This window comes from Salmo salar, chromosome 19, assembly GCF_965601325.2.
Source record: "Salmo salar chromosome 19, fSalSal1, whole genome shotgun sequence".
Classification (NCBI taxonomy): domain Eukaryota; kingdom Metazoa; phylum Chordata; class Actinopteri; order Salmoniformes; family Salmonidae; genus Salmo; species Salmo salar.
In genome coordinates this window covers 15,945,990-15,971,405 of record NC_138309.1, presented here as the reverse complement: position 1 = coordinate 15,971,405, position 25,416 = coordinate 15,945,990, and the positions used below count along the sequence as shown (strand labels likewise).

General features: G+C 41.9%; 2 protein-coding genes across 3 annotated transcripts in view; both read right to left on the bottom strand.

Moving 5' to 3' along the window:
- Nucleotides 1-10,307, bottom strand: part of rsu1 (Ras suppressor protein 1) — a 44,983-nt gene extending 34,676 nt beyond the window's left edge. The window contains exons 1-4 of one of the 2 annotated variants that reach the window (XM_014157417.3): nt 10,158-10,307; nt 8,550-8,661; nt 7,813-7,863; nt 2,300-2,420 (exon numbers count right to left, since the gene is read on the bottom strand). In XM_014157417.3, coding sequence (XP_014012892.1) covers nt 2,300-2,420; nt 7,813-7,863; nt 8,550-8,661; nt 10,158-10,175 — 302 coding nt within the window. In that variant the 5' untranslated portion in view covers nt 10,176-10,307. Of the gene's footprint in view, nt 1-2,299; nt 2,421-7,812; nt 7,864-8,549; nt 8,662-8,857; nt 9,043-10,157 lie in introns of those variants that run through there. The other variant, XM_014157418.3, reaches the window with a different exon arrangement.
- An 11,059-nt stretch (nt 10,308-21,366) lies between these two features.
- Nucleotides 21,367-25,416, bottom strand: part of cubn (cubilin (intrinsic factor-cobalamin receptor)) — a 54,909-nt gene continuing 50,859 nt past the window's right edge. Inside the window, exons 61-66 of the mRNA XM_014157416.3 lie at nt 24,031-24,239; nt 23,536-23,677; nt 23,177-23,358; nt 22,727-22,892; nt 22,176-22,411; nt 21,367-21,762 (exon numbers count right to left, since the gene is read on the bottom strand). Of these exons, the coding sequence (XP_014012891.3) occupies nt 21,655-21,762; nt 22,176-22,411; nt 22,727-22,892; nt 23,177-23,358; nt 23,536-23,677; nt 24,031-24,239 (1,043 nt within the window). The 3' untranslated portion in view covers nt 21,367-21,654. The remainder of the gene's footprint in view (nt 21,763-22,175; nt 22,412-22,726; nt 22,893-23,176; nt 23,359-23,535; nt 23,678-24,030; nt 24,240-25,416) is intronic.

Genomic DNA, 25,416 nt, shown 5'->3' with positions numbered 1-25,416 from the left:
AAACTTTGGTAATCCCGCGTGACATTGAGACCAATCCCTTATCGCCAGCCCCCATCTTTCAGTGGCGAGAGGGGTTCCACCAATATCTCGCCAACAATAGTATTTGGGGTTAAAACTGTTAATTCCACACATTTGGGCTGTGACTGAACTGGAGTAGAACATAGGAAGAGAAAGGAGAAAAAAAAAATCTACAAGTCCTACTTGAGTTACCTGTCCAAAAGCACAAGTCACTTGTCCCAAAATAATTATCAAAAATATATTTTTTAACCTGCCTGTAACACTATTCTGACATCATTGTAAGATGCAAGGAACCACTCTACAAAATAAAATGCATTACCATATTTTTTTACCATCGAGAATCAGACAGGAATATAGGCTACACTGCCTATTGGCATCTTTGCATATTGAAGCCTCTGAATACAACACAGCCCCTTTAAGGCTGTCCTGGAGGATGGTTGGCCACCCTTGGTAGCTTTTAAAATATTTCAACGTTCCAATTACTTTTGTATATGTCTACGGTTCAAAACAGTGTCTGGGAAGTTCTGGAACGACAGATTCAAAATTCATACAACCACTGCACATAAACATTGTTTAAAGAAAGAGGCTGATGCAACAGATCAGACCGTTTAGCTTAAAGTGTTGATAGAGGTTTATTTCTTCATATGATAAAGCTCAACAACGCACACATGGCTGTAGGCTATTTGCGAACGTTCCAAAATGCAATTAGCAGAAAACACTTCTCAAACGCGCACCCACGCACAAGCGGTTTCACGTGACAGAGATGAAAATATCCATTCGAAATGAAGAAAAGGAAAATGTAAAAGATGCATCAACTAGCATGATGGATTACTGACGGCCGTGACTAGGACTATGCCTTTGGCTGCTGGACAATAAAATAACGTCGATTTGAAAACCTTTCTATGGTCATAATTTGGCTTCTTTCAAACAAGACATGCTTCGTAAAATGACATAAAACATGCAGGTTTTAAAACAGTTAAGTTTATGGTGGAATAGTTTTGAAATGCTGACCGCCTCCGCTCAGGTTCAAGGTGGGTGAGGTGCGGGGTGCAACAGGCACTGTCCTTCACTCGACCATCACATCTGAACGAACGGGGCCTCCAGCACGTCGACAGAATCAAGTCTTTAGACGTTAATGTGAATTATCCTTCATTGTATTTGGTCAAACATGACTGGCGTTTAGCCGATATCTGTGTAATTAAAAGCCTCATTAAAGTTTGGCTACATTTTCTGTCGCCTCATGTCAGCATCGGTTTGGAGATGAGCACATTGGCTACAGCCTCATCACCTACACTTTGTAGCCTTTTTATTTATGTACATGAAAAATGCATTTGAATGTTACTCCAATGTTGGCCTCTGATCTGAGTAATTGTTTGATATTGTAATTTCTGTGGAAAAAAAAGAAGTCTTTACTTGTCCATTTTGACAACTTAAATCTATATTCTTCTTGTCCAACAAATTTTGGTAATTGTCCCAGACAAAAGGAAAAGCGTTAAATGTCGAGCACTGGATGAGAGGATGAGAGTAGGAAACAGAGGACAGAAACACAATATGAAGTTGTCTCTGAGCCTCTCGATGTTGTCTTGGCAAATAGCTAGTTACACAGCATGCCTCACGCACACCATTCTTGGGTTTAGCCTTGTCCCTTTGTGCTGTGCACAATTTGACCTGAGAACTGAAATTGTTTGGGATTCATCGTCTTTGGCAGACTGGTATAGGTAGGGAACATAGCTTGCTGTCTTCTATAGTCCTTCAATCTAATCAAATCAAACCTATTGCAAGCTGGTAAATTCCGCCAGTCTTTAATATGGCATTACATAGATCGACTGATCACCATATGAAGAAATGGCATACGCTCGTATTCTTACACTGCTTAGCCAGATGTGTGATCTAAAATGTTCTAAGATAAATGTGTGCATACTGGTTCATAGCGGTTTATTCCACTATGTGAATGTGAAGTGATGGGTAAAGCGTTACGGGTAAATTACAAGGGTGAAGTGATTTGTGTCACAAACGGAGATGAGAAAATAACAGGATCCCTGCCCTGACAACAGCAATTCAGTTGAGCACAGAGATACAGCCATGTCCTGAGGGGAAGAGAGCGACCCGCAAATAAACAAGTGTTCAAATGAACAGTTTCGCCCTTTCTCTCACCTGTCTGACAACGTAGGCTTTGTGAGCTTGGAATGAGGATGAAGGAGTGGCATAGCTGAAGAGCCACAGTCGCACACACACACAGGACAGAAAAGAAAAAAAGAAAAAAAGACATTCGGTGGCCTACCCAAGGTTGAGGTGTTTGAGCTTCTGCAGGCTGCTGATCTGAGTGGGCAGCTCTTCTATCTGGTTGTTGAACACATTGAGAACCTCCAGGTTCTTCAAGTCGGCCACGTTGGCAGGAATGGCTGAGAGAGAGACAAAACATGGAATAAAAATACAGACCCCCAGTATTTCTTCCGCCCAGCCTTTTGTTATTGAACATTGCATACTCTTTCATCACTTTACAACACAACCATGGAGTCAAACTACGACCAGTTGAAGAACCACTATAGTCAGGCTGACGGTACAGCGTCTTAACGAGTCAATTATCATCCCGTATGTCTTTGATGGCTCATTTAGCTGCTCTATGGCCAGGGAAATCAGGGTAGAGGTTTGACATTTTAATGGGGCCATTTCTTTTGTTCCGTACACCTCCCCCTATTTTCCCCTCTCACCCTTATCCTCCCGCTCCTCATCCTTTCCTCCCCGAGTCAATTTTTGAGAGGTGGACAGAGATCGATAGGGAGATAACGAGATGATGCCTCTATCCGATTAGAAGCCTGATCAATGGAGGCGTTGGTTAAGAAGGGATGGGGGGGTACACAAACAGAACAGGTGTACCTGACAGGAATGCCCCTGGGGAGATCAGTGTGACTGAACGTGCCCCTGCCACACTGTTTCCATATCGCAGGGACAACATGTCACAAAGGCTAGTCTTTTGAGGGGTGTGCTTTTCAGTGATGAGGGACAAAATGGATAGTTACATATCACAATATTATTTAGGACGATATTTTATCAATACTTGGGATTTTTTTGTTGTTGCTAGGTATCGTTAGCTAGCACTAGTCGGCTGTACCTGCGCCAAAACTCCTGGATTGCTCATCTTATAGCTTGTTTTCCCATCTTTTTAAATAGTGAGCCAATATGTTTGTTTTCAGCACTAATTTCCATGACTGATCAAAACGAATTCTCATTCTCTCCCTTCACTCTCTGCAGCAGACATATAGTGAGCAATATCATTGGAAGATCAAATCACAATATTGAATCCCGTAAATATAGACTCCCGTAAATACTGACAATCATATGAGTCGCAATACTTATCGCATCGGCACCTAAGTATCGTGACAATATTGTATTGTTAGGTCCCTGGCAATTCCCAACCCTAGTGCGTGTGTGTAATCTCTGTAGTCTGTAACTAAAGCTTAGAAGCATGTGGAATTAAAAGTATACCAGGGAGAGAGACTTTGTCAACCAAGTCACAACTGGTCCAGTCTGAATCCAAGTCCATGTCACAACCGGTCCAGTCTGAATCCATGTCATCACTGATTGATTAAGAGTGGAGTCCTGAGTTGTGAAAAATCGTGACTCGATTCCGATCCCTGGACTTTTAGAGTCCATTTCTCTCCATCTATCCCAGTGGTTTACCCCGTACCACAAAATCAATTCCATTCAGGCTCAGTCTCAATAGATCTGTGAATGTCCATTGAATCAATGCAGAGTGAACATAGGGTCACAGAGTACTGGACCTGGCCACACAGATCTAGGCCTACGCCTCAATCGATAGAACACTCCAGTGATCTCTTTACACACTATTCATTTACTACACCTGCCCTGTATTCATGTGAGTAAAGTTAAACTCTTAGACATGCTGAAGACGATACGATTTCGTACTACAAATAACACTTTTATGCTTAATTGTGTTTAATTGCTAGTCTCAATGGAGATAAACGAGAGGGAGAGAGAGCAAGCGAGAGAGAGAGAATAGTGTGTGTGCGTGTGATATTAAGTGTGTGGTATTAAGTGGGTGAGTGTGTGTGAGGAGGAGGCTGGGTTCAGGTTGGTGCAGCCTGCATGGGGACCCTATGACACTCGGGAGTTGTTAATGATCAAATAGATAGATTGATGGTAATAGGGGAGAGACGTGTTAGGGAAACGGTCCCAACCTTTGGCTAAGCAGCAACAGCCATCTCATTTCCCCTCTTTCTCCCCCTCACTACCTATGCCTCTCTCGCTCTCTCTACGACTCTCTCCCTCTACGCCGCTCTCTCTCCCTCCCTCCCATAGGCTAAGTAAGCACCCTGCTCACCCAGATCACCCTTCTCGTCACCTTCCTCTTCCTCCTCTCTAATGAAAGACTTTCCAAATGTCACTGTAATATCGGACTACCTTGAAAAGTTCAAAAAGACGGCATGCTATCTTTCATATCTGGGAGCGCTTTAAAGCAGGCAGGACAAGATCAGAGCCACGGAGGGGAGAGAGGGGGAAAAACCCAGTAGAGGTACGCCAAGACGAAGAGAAAAGCCATAAACCACAGCTCCATATTCACAATACAGTGATTTGTTGTGTAAAAACTAAATACAGCTATGAACATTATTGCTAACAGACAGATCAGATGATCGCACCTGAAACCCCTGCAGGTAAATGGGCATGGATGATAATGGTAATTAGCTATTCCAAAAACAAGTCTCTGATCTTCTGCTATAAATAGCATGGAGAGAGAAATGTATAATGGATGTAATCTCAATGTGTGACATCTTAAAATGGGGATTAGGGTGAGGAACAGAACAGGAAACTCAAGATACCAGCAGTATGAGATAAACAATGTGCCAACATGATGCAGGTAGTTAGATGTGAACTTGTAGCTGGTGTCTGGAGTAGTTTCAATATCAGCCCAACCAGACTGAAGACGCCAAGAGAGATCTTGCGATTTTTTTTTGTTCATTTGTTTCAAGTGTATCCCTAGTGGGCTTGTCCCAAAATTAACTACAGACTCTTGTACAGATGATATACTAGTTAACAGACAGACATGATTCTCTGCCTCACTCTTTGTGATTACTTTGCTATATTACCTGGCTTTATGTCATATTAATGCATTAACAATATAATAACGTAATATAAACATATTAGCAACTTAAATTATGTTCTTCTTTAAATTACTCATAACACCATGAACCCTAGGCTTTGAGATCCTAAATAAAAATCCTCAAGTAAATGCATACTTTGTCAGACACCCCCAGTTAAAACACAGAGAAGTGAACTGACTCGTGAGCGGAATTTTCGTTGTTCAAGCTGACTACAAAGGTCTTGGTCTCCAATGCTCATCTCGGAAAGTGAGCCTTTTAAGGTAAGTACTACAGCACAAGTGTGCCCTCTAGTGGTATTAAGCACAATTTCACACCCTTGAGTTGCCATTCATAGCTGTGTATGCATGTCATTTTGTAAACATAACTCTTTTAATAATATACACTGTGTCAAGGTTATTAGGTACACCCATCTAGTACCAGATCAAAACCTCTTTGCCTCCAGAACAACCCGAATTCTTCAGGGCATGGAAACGCTGCTCAATTGGAATCAAGGGACCTAACGTGTGCCAGGACAACATTCCCCACACCATTGCCACCAGCTTGTACCGTTGACGCCAGGCAGGATGGGGCCATGGACTAATGCTGCTTATGCCAAATCCTGACTCTGCCATCAGACATGACGCAACCGGGATTCGTCGGACCAGGCAATGTTTTTCCACTCCTCAATTGTCCAGTGTTGGCGATGGCGAGCCCACTGGAGCCTCTACTTCTTGTTTTTAGCTGATAGGAGTGGTGTGGTCGTCTGCTGCAATAGCCTGTCTGTAACAAGGGCCGACGAGATTCCGTTCTGCACACCACTGTTGTACTGTGCCGTTATCTGCCTGTTTGTGGCCCGCCTGTTAGCTGGTACGATTCTTGCCATTCTCCTTCCACCTCTCAACGAGCTGTTTTCACCCACAGGACTGCCGCTGACTGAATGTCGCACCATTCTCTGTAAACCCTAAACACTGTCGTGCGTGAAAAGTCCAGGAGGCTGGCCGTTTCTGAGATACTGGAACCGGCGCACCTGGCACTGACGAACATACTATTTAATTTTACCTTTAACTAGGCAAGTCAGTTAAGAACAAATTCTTATTTTCAATGACGGCCTAGGAACAGTGGGTGAACTGCCTGTTCAGGGGCAGAACGACAGATTTATACCTTGTCAGCTCAGGGATTTCAACTTGCGAACTTTTGGTTACTAGTCCAACGCTCTAACCACTAGGCTACCCTGCTGCCCCTCAAAGTAACTAAATTTGCACATTCTAACATTCAACTGAACAGTAACTGAATGCCTTGATGCTTGTCTGTTTGCTTTATATAGCAAGCCACGGACACATGACTCACTGTCTGTAGGAGCAAACCATTTTTGTGAACTGGGTGGTGTACCTAATAAACTGGCCACTGGACGTATGTGTATACTGAGTGTACAAAACATTAGGAACTAATATTGAGTTGCACTCCCTTTTTCCCTCAGAACAGCCTTCATCTACAGTGATTGATGTGGATTTAAGAAGTGACATCAATAAGGGATCAAATATTTCACCTGGTCAGTCTATGGCATGGAAAGAGCAGGTGTTCCTAATGTTTTGTACACTCAGAGTATGTCCAAATTGGACAGAAACTAGGGTTGAGACCAATGTTCCCTCTATGCGGCCCGCCTGCGCAGCCACGCACCTCCTCCAGGACTGGAAAACAGAAGAAATGCCAGGCCGCGCAGAGACGCAAGAGGAGATTGAACTTCACTGAGTTCGCCCCATTAGTTTGCACAATACAGATCAACGTTTTTTTCTGTGATCGAATCAACATTATATCAGCCCCTTTTCAATGCAACAAACCAAAACAAATCTAACTTTGCAAGACTGAGTGTGTGATTTTGTTGTAGGCAGAGCCAGAGTGCAACGGAGTAGGATTCTATTGGAGGGTGTAGCCCACGAGAGGTCTTTCAATCACCCACAAGTGAATGCTCTTTTCAGATCAGAGCACAGAGCCGCGCGACACTGCTTCCTACAAGAGCACAAAATGTGTAGGCTACATTTCAAGAGCTCTTTGAAAAGCCAGTCAGGTAAAAAGCTTATGTCTTAATTAAAGGGCCAGTGTTGTATTTTGAGACAGGCTTGAATATGCAAAGTCAATATGCAGAGAATTAGCCTACATTGTCTAATTCGCTGTATGGTAATAATAATATATTTTACTTTGTAAAGTGGTTTCTTGCATCATACAACACAATGCATTTTACAGTCACCTAATTGGCCCATGGTGTTACAGACCAAGTTAACAATCATTAATTCATGTCAAGCCCTTCATAATGTAAAAAAAGTCTCATGCAATGTAGCCCTGCATTGAACACCACATATAGGCTACTGTAGGCTATATCATAGAAATCAAAAGCTATTTCCATGTGAAAATGTTCTGGGATTCACTCCATTGGTTTTGTTGGTTGGCCTACATTGTCCTCAAATAGCCACAATAGCCTATTGGCTACTGTCAAACTGTAAGAGTACAGCTTCAGTGTTCACTGTAAAATGCGCCGTAAGTTGCACAAAATTCTCTCAAAGTTCAAGTTTCCGCTCACAAGACCTAAAATTTGCTCAGTGCCCCAAACTATTGGAGGGAACATTGGTTGAGACATACGTCTGTCAAAGTCTGCTTGCTTCACAGCTGGATAAACAACAGATAAACAGTCAGAACTTACTTGTGAGCTTGTTGTGACTCAGAACCAGCTGGGTAATGTTGGACAGTGTGACTGCAAAGTAAAAACCACAAAGGACATGTCATACATGAACCAGCATTATCTGACTTATTACTTATAAAAGATCTACTTACTACAACTGTACTTACAGGAATAATTCGGCCTGATTAGATACAGTAACAAAGACACTGACATGTAAAGTGTGACCGAATGTGTGAAAATGAACTCCCTATTCAATTAAAAAAGAGTCTATCTGACCAATCCTATAATAAAAAAATCACTGTTTGGCCTAAAGATGCATAAAGCGTGCTGCAGTTTGTAGGGTACACCGTTTATAATTAATTTGACCAAATCCAAACATCAACCAAGTAACAGTTACTATGAAAAATACATTTGGTAACAGTTACTATGAAAAATACATTTGGCAACAGTAAATCAATTTGGCATACAAAAAAACTGTGATCACAAAGGCACTGCTTTGCTTCATATTTATATGCTACATCATCAGCCTGATGTTGATATAGGCCTAATACTGTAGAATCCCCAGAGTCAACCAATAGGAATTCAGGGCTAGACAAACGTTTCCCAACTCCGGTCCTCGCTTATCCCCAGTCTCCCAACTCCGGTCCTCGAGTACCCCCAGATTCTACTTGTCAACTAATCAGCAAGCCCTATTCAACTGTTTTCTATAGAGAAGATTAAAAAATGGCATGAAACAGCAACGGTAGGCCCCTACTCACATAACCCTGGAATGTCCAACATGTTTGATACACCCCTGTCGCACATATCGACCTCGGGTATATTCTTCTCCCGACTCTCCTCTACGATTTTCTTCAAAGACTTGGACATCTTCTACAACGTAACCAGGGGAAAGTCAAGGAGTTAGTTGAGTTGCTACTTTTTCCTTGTTGAATGAGCAGGATATCTTACTTTCTATGAACATGGCCAAGAAAGTTAGATTGACTGCAGATAATATGGAATAGGCTAGCATAAGTAAAACACGTTAGAAAACCGTCCATTGTATGTCGGAAACGATGGAAATGGTTACCTTTCGATTGGTATGAACTCCGTGAACAATTATTGTGTTAAAAGGCGAGATATTTCCAATTTACTTCCTAGACTAAGCGTCTGCACACACCCAACCGGAAGTTGATGTGCGATGATCTGTAAAATGTTCTGCATGCCATAAAAGGGCACTTCCTACAAACCAAATGTATCCCAAACATTCTACGAGCATAGTTCCCTTTTCCATCCAATCGTTTTCCACAATCCCAGAGAAAAAAAAGAGAACGTTAACAAGGATATCCAATTGGATCCACGGTTATATCCTAACCGAATGCTCTGTTGTCCTTATTTAGCCAATCGGATAGAAGGATGGTGCAACATAAATATGCTCCGCAGTGAAACAATGTAGCGAACGACGCAAAATTCATATACAGTATCTTCTTCTACAGTATAGACTGTATCCGACGCATCATTGACTGTATCGGATAGCCGACATTGTAAAAATTACATGGACAGTTTAATAGACAGTTTAATAAGCAATAATCAACTGGTTACTGATTTGAACAGGTTTAGGGTTAAACTAAATTGCGATAATCTGTGATAATGAACAGTTTATAATCAGTGTGTGTGTGTATATATATATATTAAAATGTTAATTTGACTGTTAACTCCTCAACCAAATAAATAAAGAACGACTTCCTTTATTTATTTATTTTTTTCTGAATTGTTATATTGCTATTATTATAAAAACTACCGGTTATTATAAAACAATATATCTAACAAATCTGTTTAATCTATTTGTGTTTTTCCCAATTTATAAATACTTATTCTATGTTCATTGTAGGGTTGTCACTAGTTGCCAAGTCAAAATTCGCTGTCATAAAAATGTATGAAAACAACAATTAGCTATGGTCTTAATTTAAGGTCAGGGTTCGGCATGAGGTTAGCAGTGTGGTTAAGGTTAGGGTTAAACTTAGGGTTAGGCTTAAAATCAGATTTTAACTTTGACTTTCTGGCTGAGGTCACTAGTGACGACCCATATGTAGGCTATCTATTGGATTGAGCGTTAAACAATAGGCAATTTAATCATTCATTAATAAATCATTTTTGAAAACAACCAAAACTGGGCATAACAGTGAACAACGAATGCTTATTTCTTTCAAATAACTTTTCTCTTTCTTTCACATGATGATAAACAGAGTTTAAGAATACATCACACAATAGTAGTAGAATTCCTGGGCAGCTGCCAGTCAGTTCAGTCCATAGCAGCTGCTCTCTCCTAGTATCAGCTCTCAAGCCTCCTAGTTTGGCCCACTATAGTAGTAATACCTTTCTAACATTACCTTGCTTGGGAGACACATTCTCTGGCCTGGCTCCTAGTCGCCTGGCTCAGACACGGCACCATAACACAATACACTGCAACCTGAGCTTCCTCCCCGTTCTCCTCCTGCTCTTCCTCCAGCGTAGAACACCTAGACAGGCATGAACAGGAGGAGGTAAACATAGAGGGCTCCCCTGGCTGAGTGCTACCTTCTTCGTGCTTGGCTGTGTTGGGTTGACGAGCCTCCATACAACACTCCCTGAGTCGTGTTTCTCTCTCTCACTCACTCCTTCCCAACCTTTCTCTTTCTTCCTTTCACTCTTTCCCTCTCATTTTCTGTGCCCTTGTTCTTCAGGGTAGGCTGGGGCTGGTGATTTCTACAGCTAAACAGAGGCCTCTATGTATAGACTGATTATATTTGGCGGACGGTGAGTGGCAACAGATGCTTGCAGCACAGATGAACTTTGCCTTCACTGTGAGCCGGGGAGAAACCTGGGATTCAGGGCCACTCTCTGTTTGCACTGTAAAATATTTAACTTTACTCAATTCACATCCAAAAAAGGAGAGAGAAAAAAACATGAGATGAAAGAAGTGTGTGCTTGTGTATGTGTGCGCATAAGGGAGACAACGATATTAGCTATTGGGAGGCACAAGGGACAGAGGACAGGGCTGTGAGTGCTGGGTGTCTATGGGTCCTGCTATGGATAATGCAGTCATTCATGCAGTACCAGTCAAAAGTTTGGACATACCTACTCAATAAAGGATTTTTCTTTATTTTTACTATTTTCTACATTGTAGAACAATAGTGAAGACATCACAACTACGAAATAACACATATGGAATCATGTAGTAACCAAAAAAGTGTTAAACAAATAAAAATATATTTTATATTTGAGATTCTTCAGAGTAGCCACCCTTTGCCTTGATGACAGCTTTGCACACTCTTGGCATTCTCTCAACCAGATTCATGAGGTAGTCACCTGGAATGCATTTCAGTGAACAGGTGTATCTTGTTAAAAGTTAATTTGTGGAATTTCTTTCCTTCTTAATGCGTTTGAGCCAATCAGTTGTGTTGTGACAAGGTAGGGGTGGTATACAGAAGATAGCCCTATTTGGTAAAAGACCTAGTCCATTTTATGGCAAGAACAGCTCAAATACATTTCAAGAACTTTAAAAGTTTCTTCAAGTGCAGTTGCAAAAACCATCAAGCGCTAAAATTAAATTGCCTAGTTAAATAAAGGTTAAATAAAAAATAAAAAATATTAAAAACTGGCTCTCATGAGGACCGCCACAGGAAAGGAAGACTCAGAGTTACCTTTGCTGCAGAGGATAAGTTCATTAGATTTACCAGCCTCAGAAATTGCAGACCAAATAAATGCTTCACGGAGTTCAAGTAACAGACAAATCTCAACATCAACTGTTCAGAGGAGACTGTGTGAATCAGGCCTTCATGGTCGAAGTGCTGCAAAGAAACCACTACTGAAAGACACCAATAAGAAGAACAGACTTGCATGGGCCAAGAAACGCGAGCAATGGACATTAGACCGGTGGAAATCTGTCCTTTGGTCTGATGAGTCCAAATTGGAGATTTTTGGTTCCAACCGCCGTGTCTTTGTGAGACGCAGAGTAGGTGAACGGATGATCGCTGCATTTGTGGTTCCCACCATGAAGCATGGAGGAGGAAATGTGATGGTATGGGAATGCTTTCTGGTGACACTGTCAGTGATTTATTTAGAATTCTAGGCAACTTAACCAGCATGGCTACCACAGCATTCTGCAGCGATACGCCATCCCATCTTGTTTTCCGCTTAGTTGGGAGACAACGATATTAGCTTCAGGGTAGGCTGGGGCTGGTGATTTCTACAGCAAAACAGCAAAACAGAGGCCTCTATCTATAGACTGATTATATCGTTTGATTTGCAACAGGACAATGACCCAACACAAAAAAGGAAGTAGTTGGTTGTTGTTAGCTAGCTACTGTTTGACAATCCCTAATGTAATCATCTTCCATCATTCTTATTCTGTCTTTCACAGCCCTTATGCTGGGATCATCTGTAAATGTAACTTTCCTTTATATTTTTTGAATACTTTCATGTCGTTCTTTAGCAGTTTATATAACTCACAGCTGAAGATAATAACATTTTCTATTCATCCAATATCTGCCAAGTTTTTAGATGACGGAATGACGTCATCGCTGCTCGCACTGCTCCCTGTGCGATGTTGGTCCATATAAACCGGCCTGCCACAAGGAGTTACTAGAGCGCGATGAGCCAAGTAAAGCCTCACCGGCCAAACCCTCCCTTAACCCGGACGACGCTGGGCCAATTGTGCGCCGTCCTATGGGACTCCCGGCCACGGGCGGTTGTGGCACAGCCAGAAATGAACCCGGGTCTGTAGTAATGCCTTTGGCACTGCGATGCAGTGCCTTAGACCGCTGCGCCACTCGGGAGGCCCTTTCTGTGTTATCTTATGCGACCTCTGTTAGCAGATTATTGGTAATGGCATAAGTTATAATTGGTTGTCTCTTGTTCTTGTCTTTATTTTCTTTAAGGTTACGTGGTAGAGAAATGTGGCTCCAACAAAAAAGACGATCTGAAGACAGTTAAGTCAAAGCTGAATGAAGGCAAATGGATTAAATGTTTTGTAATTAAGGAATTTAAGAAATGTAATCAATGTTAATTAATTTAATAAAATAAAAATGCAATTAAGTTTGTATAAGATTATTTCTTGTTTGATGAACATGGGGGAATTGTTTAGGAATGTGGAGGTTTTAAGTAGTAGATACAAATATATTTGAGTAGGAAATATGTAGTGTTCACCAGTAGACATACTGTTCGTCCTTATTACCACCCATTACTACTTAAATTACTTCATAAATCACTACTGGTTTATTTCACAGATGGCAGTAGTAATTCAATAGGGATTGAGTAGGCATACAGCAGTAACCTGTAGGCATTGTATAGTAATTCAATAGTGAATATGTAGGAATTGCTTAGGAATGTGTACGTTTTAAGTAGTAGATACCCAAACGCTCAATACTTCCTCAATATTGTAGTGAATGATGCACTGATTTGAGTAGGAAATATGTGGTGTTCACCAGTAGACATACAGTGCTGTTGGGAAAGTATTCAGACCCCTTGACCTTTTCCACATTTTGTTACATTACAGCCTTATTCTAAAATTGATTAAATTGTTTTAATACCCCATAATGACAAATAAGGTATTTCTGTTTTTAATTTTTAATACATTTGCCAATAAAAAAAAACTGTTTTCGCTTTGTTATTATGGGATATTGTGTGTAGATTGCTGAGGATTTTTTGTTTAATTTAATCCATTTTAGAATAAGGCTGTAATGTAACAAAATGTGTAAAAAGTCAAGAGGTCTGAATACTTTCCGAAGGCACTGTATGTCCCAATCTATCACTTATTACTACTTAAATTACTATATACATCCCTATTGGTTTATTACAGATCTCAATACCAAGTAGTAAAACCAGTAGGCAGTACTTTAAAGTACTAGTTAAGTAGTTTTGTCGGTTATCTGTACTTTACTATACATTTTTTTGACTACTTTTACTTCACTACATTCCTACATTCCTTAAGAAAATATTGTACTTTTTACTCCATACATTTTCCTTGACACCCAAAAGTACTCGTTACATTTTGAATGCTTAGCAGGACAGGAAAAGAGTCAAATTCAAGCACTTATCAACAGAACATCCTTGGTCCTCCCTACTGCCTCTAATCTGGTGGACTCACTAAACAGAGAACATCCCTGGTCATCCCTACTGCCTCTAATCTGGCGGACTCACTAAACACACATGCTTCGTTTGTAAATGATGTCTGAATGTTGGAGTGTGCCCCTGGCTATCCGTAAATTTAAAAAACAAGAAAATGGTGCCATCTGGTTTGTTTAATATAAGGAATTTGAAATTATTTATACTTTTACTATTTTTTTACCAAGTACTTTTAGACTTTTACTCAAATAGAATTTGAGTAGATGACTTATACTTTTACTTAAGTTACTTTCTATTAAGGTATTTTTACTTTTACGCAAGGATGACAGTTGGGTACTTTTTCCACCACTGCCAGTTGGTTTGGTGTAGTAGTGATGAGTAGTAATTCAGTAGTACTTTGTCATGAGGGACTACCCCTGTTTAGTTTCCGCATTGATTTATGAGGTGTTCTTCCAGAACCCTGTTCACAGGATGAGGGCAATTTAAAGACATACTTTTGTAGATCAAGTGTCACACTAGTGGGGCCACAATCTTATAAAAAATGTTAGTGGGTCTGTATTAGGCTCATAATGAAATATTAGCCTCAAGTATGTCAGTTATTAGCATGCTGTATGAGTTATTGCAAGGTAACACAACTTTATTATTAGATCAGTTAGCTTGCTAAGAACAAATTCTTATTTACAATGATGGCCTACCAAAAGGCAAAAGACCTACGGGGACAGGGGCTGGGATTAAAAATAAAAAAATACAAATAAATAACATAGGACAAAACACACATCACGACAAGAGAGACAACACAACACTACATAAAGAGAGACCAAAGACAACACATCAGCAACACATGACAACACAGAATGGTAGCAACACAACATGACAACAACATGGTAGCAACATTTCTGGGCACAGACAACAGCACAAAGGGCAAGAAGGTAGAGACAACAATACATCACGCAAAGCAGCCACAACTGTCAGTAAGAGTGTCCATGATTGAGTCTTTGAATGAAGAGATTTGGATTTGATATGGAGCGGGAGGATGAGGGTCAAGGATCTGAATGGTCTGTAGTGGAAAGACATAGAAAGAAGAGAGATCATGATACTGAAAGCAGTGGAGCGTCTATTAAAGAAAGCATGGAGAGGGCCAAGGTAAGAAGCAAGGGTAATAATGTGTCAGAGTGGAAAGTTGTGATGGTGTTTGATGAGACCACAGGGTCTCATTTACACGCTATCCGATTAACCAATGCCATAGAGAAAGAGATAGGTGAAGTCAATCTAGCCTGGTTCATTAGAAATGGTAGAATGCTAATATTTTATGGTACTCAGGCTCAGCAAGGGAAGCCTGGTTGCAAATGGAAAAGCTTAATGGGTAGAAGGTTAAAAGCTGTGTCCATGGTGCTTATGCTAGGTTGAGGGGAGTCTTCACTGGGGTCCCAATACACAATATGTCCATAGATTACATTAAAGAAAATATGAAAGGAGTGTCGTGGAATTATTGTAGATACACACCCTTCAGTCTACATGACAAACAACAGATGTATAGAATGGGTCACAAGGTTAAGATTTGTATGAAAGCTACTTATAATTCACAGCAGACAGTATCTGTAGTAAAAAAAACTGTTCTCAATGTGTAGAGACCAGGGTCTGGCCCCGGAGTCATCTCTGTGGTGTCCTCTGAAATGTGTACGTCTGTCTCCGTGGCGGCCCCATTAATAAGGATGGGGGCATGCCCAGCCTGGTTCCTCCTGAAGTCCATAATCAGCTCCTTTATTTTGCTGACATTGCGGGAGAGGTTGTTTACCTGGTACTACACCGTTATAGTGCCTAGGGAGGGAGTAGGTAATTAGACCTACTACTGTCGTGTCGTCAGCAAACTTGATGATGGAGTTGGAACTGTGTTAGGCCACGCAGTTATGGGTATACAGAGAATACAGGAGGAGACTGAGGACACACTCTTGTGTGGCCCTCATGTTGAGGATCAGTGTGGAGGAGGTCATTTTGGCCTACCTTCAAACTTAGTGCCTCTTTGCTTGACATCATGGGAAAATCCGCTCAGCAAGGAAGAAGCCACTGCTCCAAAACCCCCATTAAAAAAGCCAGACTACGGTTTGCAACTGCACATGGGGACAAAGATCGTACTTTTTGGAGAAATGTCCTCTGGTCTGATGAAACAAAAATAGAACTGTTTGGCCATAATGACCATCGTTATGTTTGGAGGAAAAAGGGGGATACTTGCAAGCCAAAAAACACCATCCCAACCGTGAAGCACGGGGGTGGCAGCATCATGTTGTGGGGGTGCTTTTCTGCAGGAGGGACTGGTGCACTTCATAAAATAGATGGCATCATGAGGAAAGAAAAATATGTGGATATATTGAAGCAAAATCTCAAGACATCAGTCAGGAAGTGTCACGTCCTGACCATAGAGAGCTCCTATTTTCTATGGTAGAGTAGGTCAGGGCATGACTGGGGGGGTTTATTCTAGTTTTATTTTTCTATGGTGTTTGGTTCTAGTTTCTGTTTTTCTATGTTGGGTTTTTTGGATGATCCCCAATTAGAGGCAGCTGGACATCGTTGTCTCTAATTGGGGATCATATTAAAGTAGTTATTTTTCCCACCTTTGTTTGTGGGAGATTATTTTGAGTTAGTGCATGTAGCACCTCTTCGTCACGGTTTGTTGTTTTGTTTTTGTTTTATTGTATGTCTTGCATAGTTTCACATTATAATAAAAATATTCACGCTGCGCCTTGGTCCGTTCCTACACACAGTCGTGACAGGAAGTTAAAGCTTGCTCGCAAATGGGTCTTCCAAATGGACGATGACCCCACGCATACTTCCAAAGTTGTGGCAAAATGGCTTAATGACAACAAAGTCAAGGTATTGGAGTGGCCATCACAAAGCCCTGACCTCAATCCTATAGAAAATTTGTGGGCAGAACTGAAAAAGCATGTGCAAGCAAGGAGGCCTACAAACCTGACTCAGTTACACCAGCTCTGTCAGGAGGAATGGGCCACAATTCACCCAACCTATTGTGGAAAGCTTGTGGAAGGCTACCCGAAATGTTTGACCCAAGTTAAACAATTTAAAGGCAATGCTACCAAATACTAATTGAGTGTATGTAAAACTGGGAATATGATGAAAGAAATAAAAGCTGAAATAAATCATTCTCTCTACTATTACTCTGACAGTTCACATTCTTAAAATAAAGTGGTGATCCTAACTGACCTAAAACAGGGATTTTTACTAGGATTAAATGTCAGGAATTGTGAAAAACTGAGTTTAAATGTATTTGGCTAAGGTGTATGTAAACTTCCGACTTCAACTGTATTTCCCACATTTCAGATTTTCTCTGTTTTTGCATATTTTTGACACTTCAACCAAAACCTAATTTAGAGAAAGGGAACCTGAGTGAACAAGTAACACACAATGTGGATACTTATGTAATTTATTTTGTAAACAAAGTTATGCAACACCCAATGTCCCTGTGTGAAAAAGTAATTGCCCCCTTACACTTAATAACCTTTAGCTGCAATGACTGCAACCAAACACTTCCTGTAGTTGTTGATCAGTCTCTCACATCGATGTGGAGGAATTTTGTCCCACTCTTCCATGCAAAACTGCTTTAATTCAGCAACATTTGTGGGTGTTCGAGCATGAACTGCTCGTTTCAGGTCCTGCCACAACATCTCAAATGGGGTTTAGGTCTGGACTTCCAAAACATTAACTGTGTTGCTTTTCAGCCACTCTGATGTAGACTTGCTTGTGTGATTTGGATCGTTGTCTTGCTGCATGACGCAGCTGCGCTTCAGCTTCAGCTCACAGACGGATAGCCTGACATCCTCCTGTAGAATTCTCTGATACAAAGTGGAATTCATGGTTCCTTCAATGATGGCAAGTCTTCCTGGTCCTGAGGCAGCAAAGCATCCCACACCATCACACTACCACCACCGTGCTTGACCGTTAGTACAATGTTCTTACTGCGGAACGCAGCGCTTGGTTTTTGCCATCCAAAAAGTAGACTCAAATTTGCGAAAAAGCACCTGAAAGCACCTGGATGATTGTCAAGACTACTGGAAGAATGTTCTATGGACAGAGTGAAATGTGGAACTTTTTGGACGACATGGGTCCCGTTATGTCTGGCATTAATCAAACCCTGCATTCCACAGTAAGAACCTCATGCAAATTGTCAAGCACGGTGGTGGTAGTGTGATGGTTTGGGGATGCTTTGCTGCAATCATTGCAGCTACAGGTGAAACAACAAGTTATTGAGTGTAAGAGGGCACCTCACACTTCCCCAATCTCTCTCACTCTCTAGTCATTGCATTTACTGTTGCCTACAATCAGAACAAGCAGTTGATCGGAGAGTGAGGCCTCATGCTGTGTTGCAAAGACTACCTGATCAGTATGAAGCGCTATGTGGGGGGCAAGATCAACCTCTGCCTTGGCCTAGACCCCCTCTAACCTGTGGTTCCCGGACTGGACGGCATGGATGCTAACCTGGATGGCATTGTCCTGGTGGGGATGGCACTGTCAGGCTTTGTGTTGGTGACTATAACTGCAATGGCTTTGTGTTGGTGACTATAACCTCACTCTCCTATTCTCACACTCCAGCTGAGCTCTGCTTTGCTTGCGTTGATGAACTCTGTATACCCTGTGAACTTGGGCCTATAAGGGAATTAGTCCATTTTACTCAACCGGCTGTGGTGCCCCAATGGCATTAATGTGACAATTATTTTGTCCGTTAGTCCACATGCCTTAATGCTGTATGCTTGACTATGAGGGGCGAACGTGTCCCACCCTGCCCCAAGTCCCTCTGATGCATGTGCCCATCTGAACACCTGCCTTGATGAAGCAAAACTTCCTTCAACTGAACAGCAGCAAAACCGAGGCCCTGCATTGTTGGCACCCACTATCAGGTCCAGCACTCACCAATAACACACCTCACCATAGCAGGACAGAACACGCCTCTCTCCCCCTGAGTTTCCAGTCTGGGTGTAAAGCTTGATTCCTCCCTGACCTTTGACAGCCACGTCAAACAACCGCGTAAAGCGTCATTCTATCTCCTTAAGGCTGGACTACCTCAACACACTCTTCATCGGGAACCCAGGCAGGAGTCTCCAGAAGCTCCAGTACATCCAGAACGGCGCTGCCAGGATCCTGATGAGAGTGCGGAAACGCCATCACATCAACCCCATCGCGGCATCTCTCTGCACTGGCTCCCCATCTCATTACGGATTGAATTCAAAACCCTCCTGCGGACATTCCAGTGTGTTCATGGCAATGCCCCTCCTTATCTAAAATAACTACTCTCCCTCCATAACCCCACCTGCACCGTTAGGACAAGCGACTCCACGCCCCCAGGACCAAGCTCAGCTCCTTGGGGGATCAGACTTTCAGCTTGACCGCCCCCAGCCTCTGGAATGCCCTCCAGGACCACCTGAAGGCACTTCAGCCTCTGGGCTCCTTTAAAATGGGCCTAAGGACCTTTCTCTTTAGGAAGACTTTTAAATCAAATTGTATTTGTCACATGCTTCGTTAACAACAAGTGGAGACTAACAGTGAAATGCTTACTTACAGGTCCTTTTCCAACAATGCAAAGTTAGATAAAGAAAGCTGGGCTTGTCTTTGTCCCTTGTAGCGTCAGCTGTGTTCTTTGTGTCAGTTGCCTGGTCTAGTTGTCCCAAAAAAAACATTATTATATTTGTTTTTAAATGTATTTTATGCACTTTGAGATTATTCTGTATAATGAAAAGTGCTTTACAAATGTAATTTATTATTATTATATTATTATTAATGCTTGCTGTTTGGGGTTTTTGGCTGGGTTTTAGATTAAACACTTTGTGACATCTGCTGATGTAAAAAGGGCATTATGAATACATGTGATTGATTGATTGTAAGTCGCTCTGGATAAGATCGTCTTAAATGCCTCAAATGTAAACGTTTACCTGGGCTTTTGTCTGTAGACCTGCTGTGGGAGGCTTTACCCGAACACACTAAGTGAGATACTCTGCATTTCTGATGTTCCTTTATCAGTTCCTGCAGAATAATACCGCTTAAGTCCCGCAGACCATTCTTACTCCCCTGAGAGCGCTAGCCTTCCTGATCCTTTTCTCCCATAACCAAGAGCTGTCAGAACAATATTAGCACTGTCTGTGTAAGTCTGGTTCTGACAGCATTTACTCTGATCCCTCTCTCCCTGCTATCAATCTCTCTCTCCTTCTCCCTCTCCGCTATCCATCCCTCTCCTTTTCCCTCTCCTCCCGCTCTACTTTCTCTCTCAGCCTCTCTTTCTTGCTCTCTGCTACCCCGTCTCTCCTATCTCTCTTTACTATCCCCCTCTTTCCTTCTCTCTTACTGTCTGTTTGATCAGGGCTGTCAGAGGCGTCATGTCAGTTGAGGCGTGTCCAGGGGCACTAGCAGAGCCAGAGGGTTTGAAACTCCACTCAAATTAGACAGTCCAATAACTGATGGAATTAGACACACTCACTGACAGGGAGCTTGTGTAGAAGGTGTGTGTGTGTTTGTGGAGTATGCATGTGTGTGTTTAGGGGGAAACAAAATGGGAGCGAAAAGGGCCAGCCAAAATGTTCCTGTTGATAAATGGAATGAACATAATAGAAGTGTACAAAACATGAACACCTGTTTTTCCAAGACAGACTGACCAGTTGGACACAGGTGAAAGCTATTATCCCTTATTGATGTCACTTGTTAAATCCACTAAAATCATTGTGGATGGGGTGGAGACAGATTAAAGAAGGATTTTTAAGCCTTGAGATATGGATTGTGTATGTGTGCCTTTCAGATGGTGAAAGAGCAAGAAACAAAATATTAAAGTGCCTTTGAACAGGGTATGGTAGTAGGTGCCAGGCGTAGCAGTTGGAGTGTATCAAGAACGGGTTTTCATGCTCAACAGTTTCCTGTGTGTATCAAGAATGATCCACCACCCATAGGACATCCAGCCAACTTGACAACTGTGAGAAGCATTGGAGTCAACATGGGCCAGCATCCCTGTGGAACGCTTTTGACACCTTATAGAGTCCATTTCCCCGATGAATTAAGGCTGTTCTGAGGGCAACTCAATATTAGAAAGTTGTTCCTAATATTTTGTACACTCAGTGTACATACAACCTAATGTAGCAACAGCGGGCCATTGAAGGGTACAAAGACCCTACAGAATGTATATTCGGGCTGTCACTGCATATTTAGAGCTGAGGTTATCATATCCTCATCTATGCTCCTAACGTCCCTAATGTTTTGTACACTCAGTGTATACCAACAACATCTTTTGATTAAGAGACATAAGTATTTTAAGAGAGATCCCTACTAATAAAAAAGGAGCTTGTTTCATGTTTTGCATGACTGTTGCTTCTCAGAACCCAAACACATTCCACTAATAATATGTGTATGTGGAACGTCAGTCTGGTCATAAAGTTGTCTCCTGATGTAATACATGCTTTTACAATTCAATACAACTGCTGCCCTGTAAGATAGATACCCCCATAATACGTTTAAAACATAACTTTTATTAAAAGGTTGCTATGTCGGCTGGCACATCAAAGATCTTATATGAAAAAATACATTCATTTATTACACAATTGCAACTCCATAAAATACATATTTGCCATTTTTTTGAAAATTATCTACAAACAGATGATTCAAACATTCTATGGTCCAATTTAGAGCTTTTTCATTATTTACATTTAATTGGTCTGCTAAGATCTCATGGCAGATGTCCAGCTTCACTGGCATGATTAGAGAATCTGTAAACAAGCATGTGCTTAGTGTGTCCTATCAGCTGCTCCATGTAAGCCTGAACCCAGAAGGCAGGACAGAGTACTGGGCGTTGAACACCACGTAGACGTGGTGTGAGGATGCTGTGAACGGAGCGATATTCGTCTCCTGTGAACGACAAGAAAGAAGGGAGGGCTAGAGGAGAAAAACGGGGTACCACATACATAACCCTTGCCCTTATATGACAACAATCATTCATTGTATGTTATAATCTGTATATTAACTGTATAATAAACGCCATTGATAAATTGTACAAATGCCACATAATCCGGATATGATCTTTTGTTCCTCAATAAAATGTAAATTATTTTCCTTTGCCTGCTGAAAAGCAAGGAAAAATAAGTGGTCTAGTTTTTAGTGCGAATCACCGTTCATTTTCTGAACTTCATTGTTTATTGGTTCATCGCACCAAAACAAGACCATTTGAGGTTGAGTATGATGACACCTACGTTCCCCACAATAAAATGGAAACAAATCAACAAAGTAAACTAAAGTTCAATATGAATTCCTATGTTACGTACCGCTCCACAGTAAGGGCCAATAGGAGGAGTGCTAGCATCTTCCCCGTCAAACAGCTTCAGGTAGTTGTTCTGGCAGTCTCCTGGGTCATCAATGCTGATCTGGGCAAAGGTGACAGTCACCACACGCCCATTAGGAGCCTTAATACCCCACTCACAGTGGGTACCGTTGGCATAGGTGCCAGGGTAGTTAGGACTGGTCACAGAGCCATGGTCTCCGTATAACCGCCCTCCACAACCTGAGGAGAAAACACACAGACACACACATGAAAATACACATACTGCACAGACACACACCTACAATGTTAAAGCGAGCAACCTCTCTGTTGATATCCCCTTATACAATTGTGTACTACAGATACACTGTTATAACCTTTGGTAGGCTCCTTTTTTAATAAACCAAACCGCTATTTTGTCATTCAAATGGATAGATCTTGACCATTACCTCGGTTGCATCATACGGTAAACTACAGAAGGAGGAGATGGTTTAGGACTAGGAATGTGTCTCTCTTGTCTTTCAGGATGGAGACACTCTACAGGGTTAAATCACTCACCCTCTGGAGAAGAGGTCCAGGTGATCTCAAAGCCGTCCTTGGCACCAGAGAAGTCACTCTTGAAGCGCAAGTAAAGCTGGTTGGTGCCCGGGAATATAGGATTGGGAAGTGTGGACCCGCAGTACTTTCCTAACAGTGGGGCAGATTCTGTACTGCCATTCCGGACCTGAGGAACAGGGACGAGACGTTGCCTTTTATAAACATACAACACCAAGGAATGACTGACTGGGATACACAGAATTCATAAAGCAGCTAAATAATATTTTATGTGGTCATCCAAATGCCATCAAAATGTAACATTCCAAGATATGAAAATGGGCATAAAAAAATAACTTAGAACAGACTGTCAGGAGAGAATTTCAACCAGGCCCGTGTATGGTATAAAATGGCCATGCATCAAGTAAAGTGGCAGACTGAGCCAGTGTGTCCTCAGACTGTCTGTGTTCTCACCTCTAGGTAATCATAACTACAGGTGGAGTGGGACTCCAGGTTGAAGCTGTTGAAGAACAGAGAGATGGAGTTGTTCTGGGGGGCCATGAGGATGATGGTACAGTCGACATCGTGGGGGTAGATGTTAGGCCAGTCGGGGCTCTTCAGGTAGCCGTAGGCCTGCTCATAGGTCCTGCTGCAACCTGGAGGAACACACAGGAGAGACGAGTAATCAGACAAGGGAGAAAACACCAGACAAATACATTAAAGATAAAGACATGGGACAAACACAGATGTTTAAAATAAGTCACTAGTAAAAGGAGAATAGGGTAAGAGGGAGCCTCTCCCTCTTAACGGTTGGAAGTCTGCCATCAGCATACCTGCCACCTGATAGGTCAGACTCATTCCGTTGCCGGTGATGAAGGCGTCAGACTTGAAGACGATGTGCATGGTCCTCCCGTAGCTGTAGAAGTCTGGGATGTGGTCCGCAGCACAGAACTTGTGTGCCTGTCCGTAGTCTCCCTGTGAAACACACAATACAGAAAGATTAAGGGCATTAGAGGAAGTCTTTTTTGGAGACTCACAGAGTAAGTGAAGATGAACTTTCTAAAATAATCTTCCCAGTCCTGACATGCAATACATGTCAGCTTCACAAGGAGGTGTAAGTATGCCTGTCAGTACAGTAACGGTTACGGCTACTGTCACAGTTATGGTTAACAGTTTAAAAGAGCTGACATCTAGAGTAGTAGTATCCTACAAATTTAGTATATAATACAACGTTTAATTGTAGGTGACTTTCAAGTGACCCAACAACACTCTGTACAAATAAACACATAAAAAAAAGCAACAACAAAAAATTGGCTAGCCTGTCTCACCACAGGCCAGTCACTCATGTGCAGGAAGTTGGTGTTACAGCTCTGGCTGGGCTGCAGGTTGAACTGCTGTACGGCTATTTTAACGCTCTCCTGAGGAGGGGCATCCAGGACCCAGCGACATGAGATGAACGGGGGATAGGCGTTGGGGTACATAGGAGATGTTATGGTCTGGACCGCATATGTAGCGTTCAGAGTGCCTCCGCAGAGTCCTGGATAACGCACACACACACACACACACACACACACACACACACACACACACACACACACACACACACACACACACACACACACGTCTTTTGAATTGCAATACCCAAACGCCAATTAATATACAGTACCAGTCAAAAGTTTGGACACACCTACTCATACAAGGGTTTTTCTTTAATTTTACTATTTTCTACATTGTAGAATAATAGTGAAGACATCAACGCTATGAAATAACACATATGGAATCATGTAGTAACCAACAAAAAAAAGTGTTAAACAAATCAAAATATATTTTAGATTTTTCAAAGTATCCACCCTTTGCCTTGATGAAAGCTTTGTACACTTTTGGCATTCTCTCAACCAGCTTCATGAGGAATGCTTTTCCAACAGTCTTGAAGGAGTTCCCACATATGCTGAGCACTTGTTGGCTGCATTTCCTTCCCTCTGCGGTCCAACTCATCTAAAAGCATCTCAATTGGGTTGAGGTCGGTGATCGTGGAGGCCAAGTCATCTGATGCAGCACTCAATCACTCTCCTCCTTGGTCAAATAGCCATTACATAGCCTTGAGGTGTGTTTTGGGTCATTGTCCTGTTGAAAAACAAATGATAGTCCCACTAAGCGCAAACCAGAAGGGATGGCGCATCACTGCAGAATGCTGTGGTAGCCATGCTGGTTAAGTGTGCCTTGAATTCTAAATAAATCACAGTGTCACCAGCAAAGCACCCCCACACCTCCATGCTTCACGGTGGGAACCACACATGCAGAGATCATCCATTCACCTACTCTGCATCTCACAAAGACACAGCGATTGGAACCAAAAATCTCAAATTTGGACACATAAGACCAAAGGACAAATTTCCACCGTGATTGGCCCAAGCAACTCTCTTCTTCTTATTGGTGTCCTTTAGTAGTGGTTTCCTTGCAGCAATTCGACAATGAAGGCCAGATTCACGCAGTCTCCTCTGAACAGTTGATGTTGAGATGTGTCTGTTACTTGAAATCTGTGAAGCATTTATTTGAGCAGCAATCTGAGGTGCAGTTAACTCTAATGAACTTATCCTCTCCAGCAGAGTTAACTCTGGGTCTTCCTTTCCTGTGGCTGTCCTCATGAAAGCCAGTTTCATCATAGTGCTTGATGGTTTTTGTGACAGCACTTGAAGAAAATGTCAAAGTTCTTG